At 34.8% G+C, this 8,195-nt stretch overlaps 1 protein-coding gene across 1 annotated transcript; it reads left to right on the top strand.

The window, feature by feature from the left end:
* Positions 1 to 204: 204 nt before the first annotated feature.
* dpn (bHLH protein deadpan) lies at positions 205 to 5,448 on the top strand. Its single transcript, XM_018452562.1, has 3 exons — positions 205 to 507; positions 1,010 to 1,102; positions 4,172 to 5,448. The coding sequence occupies exons 1-3, from the start codon at positions 439 to 441 to the stop codon at positions 5,381 to 5,383; spliced, it is 1,374 nt and encodes a 457-aa protein (XP_018308064.1). The 5' UTR covers positions 205 to 438; the 3' UTR covers positions 5,384 to 5,448.
* The last annotated feature ends 2,747 nt before the right edge of the window (positions 5,449 to 8,195 follow it).

Here is an 8,195-nt window from a genome sequence, read left to right as displayed (position 1 = left end):
TTTACGGGTGCATCGGCATGCGGTCTTCGAAATCGAAAACAGTTACCCTCAATACCCCAAGCGGGACGTCCATCAGTGAAGATGGACTTCCTTACACATCGCTTTAACTTAATTTCGGAGTCACACGTTAACACAAGCCCGACCGTCTGACTGACGGTCAAAAATATTGTTGTATTTATTTATTTAAAATAAACATCGGTGCTTACTTTGGTGCAAATATTTTTCATATTTGCATGTTTGAAAGCACTTGGTTGTTAAAAAGAGTTTCAGTGTTCTTTAGTGCGAACGTTCAACTTTGACTTATATTGTGAGTGTACGCAAGTAGTCAATCGGGATAATTCTCAAGAATTAATTTAGTAATTGCAATAAGTGCATTCACGCGTTCGCACAGAAGATGATCAAGATCTCTGCTTAATAGTGGATTACCATAACTACAAAATGTTAGGCAGCGAAGAAGAACTCGAGCCTCAAACACATTCGGGAATGACGAAAGCGGAATTGAGGAGGGTAATGAATATATTTTGTAATCAGACGAGATTAATCCTCCGCTGGCAATGTTGAATTTTAAAGGCACAGTTAATTTTTTGATTGACAGTTTTGGTAAATAAATTTAAGTCTGATTTAAATCTGTAAAAAAATAAAATACAACTTGTGTCACAGTAAACATTTGTTAATAAAAGTTTTATAAGTCTAAGAATGTTTTAAGAATTTTTATACAATCCGGAACAATATAATCTGCATTGAAATTCAAAGACTTAATTTGCGAACGAAGGATGAAAATTTTACATTGCCGAAAGCTAAATCTTTCCAATCATTCCAATTATTCTGAATCATTTTAATCATTCCAATCATTTCAATCTTTCGTAATTATATAGAAAGCTTTTATACCAAAAATTAATATATTTTATTCGAAATGGAAAGAAGTAATAGAAATGGAAGTAATAGACGACGATTTAAAAAAATATTTATCATTGTGAATAAATAATGAATATTGATCCTATTATTTCAGAGCAATAAACCGATTATGGAAAAACGACGACGTGCTCGAATTAATCAATATCTCGATGAGTTGAAGAATTTCATACTCGTTAGTGAAAAAGACGTAAGTCATATTTAATTTTTTTTATAATAAAATAGTGGTTTTAATTGCTGGTCAGTACCGATTAAAATAGCTAATTAATCGATACTATTTCTACATGAAAATTAACATTTTTCAAATCTTTTAATATTTTAAATGTGCTTAAATTACTCTGTTGAAGTAAAATTCATGATAAACGACGACATCAGCAAAACGCTGAAATGATAGCATGAGATTGCATGCCAGTCAGTACACGCATGATTTTTGTTTGCCCTCGTGAGATCCACGTTGCTGGTGCCGTGTTAAAACATGTCGTAGGAAAAACGTGACTTCTGCGCTGTTTATCTAGAGACGTGATCCGCTTTATGAAAGATAACATAAAAAAATGTGCTACTTTCGATCGTGCTCTGAAGGACACTAAAGAAACACAGCATTTTTGCACGCTATTTACAATATTATTATTTCAAGTATTATTACATATATACATCTATATATATCCTAATTACTTTCCTTGAATTTGTCTGGACGTGCTCAAATCTTAACACTTTATTCAAGGTAGGAAAAAATTTAGACAGTCCTTTATTATTAAAAATTGTCGTATTACGAATTATATAAAATGTTCAACATAATATTTTTTAAGGCAAAATGAAATCGTGTATTCCTGTCGATTTAATATCTATTTAAAAAATATAATTTTTGTTACACATAATACGAAACTCTGAGATGTATAGGACTGACTGATCATTGTCGGTAGCGGAAGTTGTCATAACGGATGTATATTGAATGTATTTGATCAGGTTGTCCACTGTGGACCCCTTTTTCCGTCGGCATCCTCTGCGACAGGATCCGTTTTAGACTAGAAGATTGGACGAATGGAAGTGGGGGTACGTTTTGTTTTAGTATTTTAGATGTCTCCGCGTGGGAAACACATGGAAACAGGATCCTCATATACATCCGCATAATCTCTGTCCTGCAGATATTACAATAGCATCCGAGCTGGTCAAAAAGAAAAAAAAGACGGAGAAAAAACCTTTTAAAAAAATCTCCAATTGCTACGCTTTGAAACTGACATGTTTATCTGTGACTTTCGAAACCACATTCATCATTTGTCAATACTGTCGAGTCAGTAACGATTTGAAATGTAGTTTAATGTTTAATAATTAAGATTATATATATATATATATATATCAGCGTATATAAAGATAAAAAAGAATTTAAAATTAAAAATTTTCAAGTAAAGCATAAAGCAAAAGAAGAAAATTATAAAATAAATTAGCTTTTATTATGAAGTAAATTAATTAATTGATTATTGATTGTTTAAGATTTATCTCGCTTTTTCACGGATCAAAGATTCTTTGCCGCGTAACACAATCCGTTGAGGTTGATTTCTCAAACAGGGATGTATAACAAGACAAGACGCTCTCACCATTCTTTCTCTTCATTCTCGTCCAGATGACTTCCGCTACCTGCTCACTTCAGTGTGTCCGTCCCGTTTGTCCGAAACGCCCCACGCGTGTTCGTGGGAACCTCGAAATAATTATTACGAAGAAAAAGAATCTCATCTCAGGTTGCAGCCTCTTTTGTTGACCGTATCATCTTTAAGGATCCAGCTCCGGTCCGCAACGACGGTGCGGATCAGCGAAAAAAGAGGGAGATGCGCAACGCCTCTGCTTTCTTTTTTTGTCAGTCCTTTAACAGGTGCCATTTCTCCGCTCTTGAGTCTTGGGTGTCAAATTCACTCGCGGGAAAATCGATATCTGCGATATTTCTCTCATTTCACACAATATAGAATTATTCTTGTTATATTTTTGCAAATAATTTATTGGCACGGTCGGTTTTACGTATATGATTTTATTGCATTTCTTAAAAGTCAAAATGCTGTCTACCGAGTCACAAGGCATTTACACGATCCCATGTGTAAATGATTTTGTATCGACTCCCACGCTTATTTTTTAAGTGATCGCAAATTTACCATAAAAATGCGAACGTCGGGATGATCCGACAGGATAAGATTCAAAGAATTGAGAGGATACAATGGACCCTTGAAAAAGAGGACCATACTACTATTGAGGTATTGGTGGTTAAAGGGCTGATGGGAATTTCTACGGCATAAGCTCGATTCGGGGAAGGTCACGTTCATCAGGATATCTGAAAAACCGCTACGTGATATTTTCGAATCGTTTCCCACGATTGAATTGATCGCTCATAAGTGGCAAGTTATTTAATAGTAACTTTATTTAGCAATTTTGTTTTTTATATATTAACGATTTCATTTAAAAATTGAAATAATAATGAACACACAATAAGTAATAAAATAATGAATTGTATATATAATATTATTTATGTATATATATCTAATATATAATAATTTATATTACTTTATATATTAATATATAATATACATAAATTATTATATATGATATATTATAATGTATACATATGTATATATACAATTCACATTCGCTTATCGATAGATTATTCCGTAATGATATGTTTGTGAGAGATAAACATCCCTAAGCAATTCACGCGTGACTTGAATAAAACGAGTTAATGATCTATTGCATGCAGTTTATAATAAAAAAAATCTAAGAGAATATGTGTGAGAACAGAACGTCCTTAGGCGCCCTTAGGCTAACTACAAAATAGGTTGCATTAGCTACTGTAGTTGCTAGTCTGTTATTACGGTAGCAGTTCACATCAAGTCAATTATATAGGCGTATCACGTCATCATACTATACATTTCTCCAATAAACGATCGATGTTGAAGAATTCTTCTTCTGACAAGAAGTCAATTCCTCGATCGTGATTACTGATCTTTGAATAAGAAGAAATCTCCCTTTTACTGTAATCCCTTTTATCGTACCTTTATTGCCGACTAACTTCCGTAGATAACGTAGAGTTCTTTCGATACCGATGCACGTTATGCTTTCTAACTTCTCGACCGAAAGGTCATTTAGGTCATTTCAAGGTCATTTTTTTTTTATCCAACTATGCTCAATGAATAATATAATAATATACACAATTTATTTTTGCATTATTAATTTTATTATCAGTTATTCATATTGAGACTTTTATCATTTTTGCTTGTTACAGCCAACTAGGCACTCGAAGCTCGAGAAGGCCGATATCCTCGAAATGACGGTGAAGCATATACAAACGATGCAGCGGCAGCAATTGAGTACGGCCGTCACCAACGATCCGGTGGTACTAACGAAATTCCGTTCCGGATTTTCCGAATGTGCTACCGAAGTATCGCGATACATCAACCGCCTCGAGAACGTCGACCCTGCCATCAAGCAACGATTGGTATCACACTTGAACAATTGCGTGAGCCATCTCCAGCAAATGGCGCCATTCTACAGTCAGTACGTGCCCTACATGCCGGAACGCCTCTACCCGGAGGTAAAGGTTGGTTTCCAGAGCGATTTCCAGAATGGGGATGAGAATAACAACGGTAGCGCGAGAATACAGATACCGAACGGAGTCCAATTGATTCCGAGTCGGCTGCCGACGGGCGAATTGGCATTCTTAGTGCCGCAATCCGCCGGGATCTCCGCGAATTTTCCTTTTTTTCCACCGGCAACGGACGCATCTGCAAGGATCGGTCAATCGTCGGCTTTTACCGCCGTTCATCGGCCGCATACCCCGCTACTAAGCCCTTCGACTTCCACGTCGAGTTACGGCGATGAGAGTCATCATTCGGAACATCCACGGGCAACGACGCCTAACTATCATCAGCCGCAACATCGATTCAAATTACCTGAACAGAGTCCTGCGTCCTCAAAGAGCTTCTCATCCTCGCCAGAGACCCAGAAACCGCAAATTAGCTCGACTAGCGACCGAAAGTCACCCACAACGGCATTCTTGGAATCTAAAACCGTGGATGATAATGCTGCAACTAAAAAAGACGTTGCGGAAGGTTTGGACAATGCCACTCATACGAATGGTACCGTGATGCACGGTTTGCGACAGCCGCTTTCCGTAATTACAGACAAGACTTACAATCGCGCCTCGAGTGGCTTGCCGCTCAAGAGAGACGGTCTCAGAAGACGTCATTCCGACGGGCTTTTGGCGATCTCAGATAAGAGACCAAGATATCAAGAACCCACTAGTTCGACCTCCTCGATGAATAATACCGACGTGCTTAAGAGCACAAATGAGCAATCTCCCGCAATTCCTACCCAAGATTTGCCCGGTAGTCAGAATTGTCAGACACCGCGAAACTGCAATTCAAATTCCGATAAGTTCCCAGCAAGCCCAGCAGGTTCTTTTACTACTAATGGCGATATGTGGAGACCCTGGTGATCGTTATTGCTAAAAATGAAAGATTAAAAATATTACGAAATTGAACAATTATTTTGAAAATATTTAGCACAAAAAGGCGAATTAGATGTATTCTGATTTCTAATCAGGGTTGGCAAATAACGCGTTACTTGTAACGCCGTTATTTTGTTGATCGTTACCTTGTTATAATAACGATTTGGTAATGACATTGAAAATTTTTTATGATGGTAATGCTAACATCAGAGTTAGAAAAGTCAACCGTTATTTGTAATGGATTGAAAAAGTCATTCGTTACTGAAAAAAATAATTCCTAATTTGCAATGCGTTACTTTTTAGTTACGCGTTACTCGTTATACTTATAACTTTTTCAATGTAACGCGTAATAGTGACAAGTTACTTTTCAAAGTGACTTTTCTAACTTTAATACAACTTTAGCGTTTAGTTAGCGTTACCGTCATAAAAATTGCACATCATCATCAAATTGTTTATTATAAAAAGTAATGACAAAGTAACTGAAAAGTAATGTTTGCCAACCTTGTTTCTACTTATAAATTATCAAATTATAATTGATTAGCGAGAGCGTGCCATGAAAATATTATTTTACATATTCTGGAAATTTGTTTCGGTTTGCATAAATCACAGAAATAATCAAGAAAACAGAAACATTTTTGTGTGATACACATCATGTATTTCTTGTTAAACTCCGTATTTTGAATTATCGTAAGTAATTCTAGTAAATTAAAGAATAGTTTAAAGATATATATAAACAAGCTCACTTTAACGATGATAAGGCGATTTCGTGCCAAAGCGTGAAATTGATTATATATTTTCTGAACAAGATTGTTAATGTATTTGATGCATCGTTATGCTGCATCTTCGCCATTTCGTAAAGACTCATAAGCTTTAAATAGATTAAACAATATTTTATTAAGTCTGTCACAACGCGTAATATGTGAATAGTCCTGTATATATTTCCATCTATTATTTAATTAATTAAATTCCCGTCTCTCTTATAAATTATAACGTTACGTGAATCAATATTATATGAGTGATGATTATTTTTAATGATCTGCGATGTTTAACGATGGTCAGTATTGTTAATTAACACGTTCACTGCCACGAAAAAATCTTAATGTACTCCGTAAAAAACAAATTAAGTGTCACATAATTTGAAATTAAGGTAATTTTTTACAAATTTTTTTAATTAAATCAGTTCTTGATCCATGATATATAGAACTTTCTTTATTTTGTTAGTTGCATTTTATTATATGTATAATAATGCGATATATTAGAATATCAAAGCGGCGACTATCATTCATGGCATTCAACGTGTTAAAATAATGTAAAGAGTTTGTGATAAAAAAAATATAACATTGAAATACAATCTTTGAAAAAGACACGATGTTTATTTCTTATTTTTTTATTAATTTTGCATGTACAATACATTCGTCGACAAAATAAATAAACTTATAGAATGCAAACCAATCTCATTGTAAGTGTTACAATTCTATCTCGCAAAAAAGCTCCTACATATTCTACCAATATTCCACGATCTACCATATTCCACGATCTCGTAAAAGCACGGAAATTTTCCTCGTTGAAAGAGCCATCGGAGGCGCTTTACCCTTTTAAGGAGCGTTAAACGCGCTCCGATTCATAAACTGGAACTTATTCTTTCCTTTTTTGCCGATAAAGGAGCAAAAAGCTGTGGAGAATGAGAATTTCAACCACCTGTTACACCGCAAAACCACCCGCGTTCTCATCGACTGAATGCTTAAACTGATTTATCGACAGAAATCGCAAACTTTGTAAATTCCCTTAGTCTTATTCTTAGAGCGCGCACGTACTTACATTTTTTTAAATTTAAAATTATTGCTTACTGATACAGAGGTGATCAAACAATATAGTCGATTACGCAACCGGAATGCATAACAAAAATATACCCAAAATTTACGAGGAATTCGAACGATTTAACAAATCATTGCGAATTTAACATTTGTTTTATCTGGCTGATTTAAATAGTCATAAATATGTAGTTGTCGCTGTGACATAGTATTATTTACAACCAGTTTTAACGTATTGAAATCCTGTACAAGTTCAAGCATTGACAGTGAGATGGCGGCACACATATTTGAGATTAAAATTTTTTATTCTCGAATGAATTGTCAAGAATGCTTGTAAAATTATGATATTACGAATTTTCATTACATTTTCATTGCAAATAAATCTAATTTGCTAGAAATCGTATCGTAAAATTAACAGAACGTGTCTAACATTTGTTGATTTCTTTTATATTGAAACGAACAAAATTATAAGTAAAAACTAGAAGAAAAAAAAGAGATACTAATTTATCTGCCTGTAAAGTATTTTGTATTACTGTGTATATTTAAAACCGATATTATTTAAATATCACTAAAATTGATATAATTAACTACAGCAATAAAATGTTTGGTTAATTTCAAATACTTCAATAGGATACAAACAATGCTACGTTCATTAAAGATTATTGCATGTATCTTCTTAATGTAAGAAAAACGGAATTAAAAAGAACAATGAATATTATAGTTTCTTTCTTCGATCCTTGTGTGACGGGGTACCGTCCTACGTTGTGCGAGGCATCGAAGTCGCCGATTCGTCCGCTTAAATTCGGGTTTAATATCACACACTCTGCTCCCTTTTCGATATTCACGTGCACAATGGGCCTCGATGTCGGTGTATATATAGATTCTGGCTGTGAGTAACTCCCGTACACTATATCATGAGTATAAATAATTACTCCGGCGCACAGCAATTACTATAAGTTATGGCGCGGCCGCTACAATTTGCAATGTCA

This window comes from Mycetomoellerius zeteki, unplaced genomic scaffold, assembly GCF_001594055.1.
Source record: "Mycetomoellerius zeteki isolate Tzet28-1 unplaced genomic scaffold, Tzet1.0 scaffold35, whole genome shotgun sequence".
Classification (NCBI taxonomy): Eukaryota; Metazoa; Arthropoda; class Insecta; order Hymenoptera; family Formicidae; genus Mycetomoellerius; species Mycetomoellerius zeteki.
This window is presented reverse-complemented; position numbering and strand designations above follow the sequence as displayed.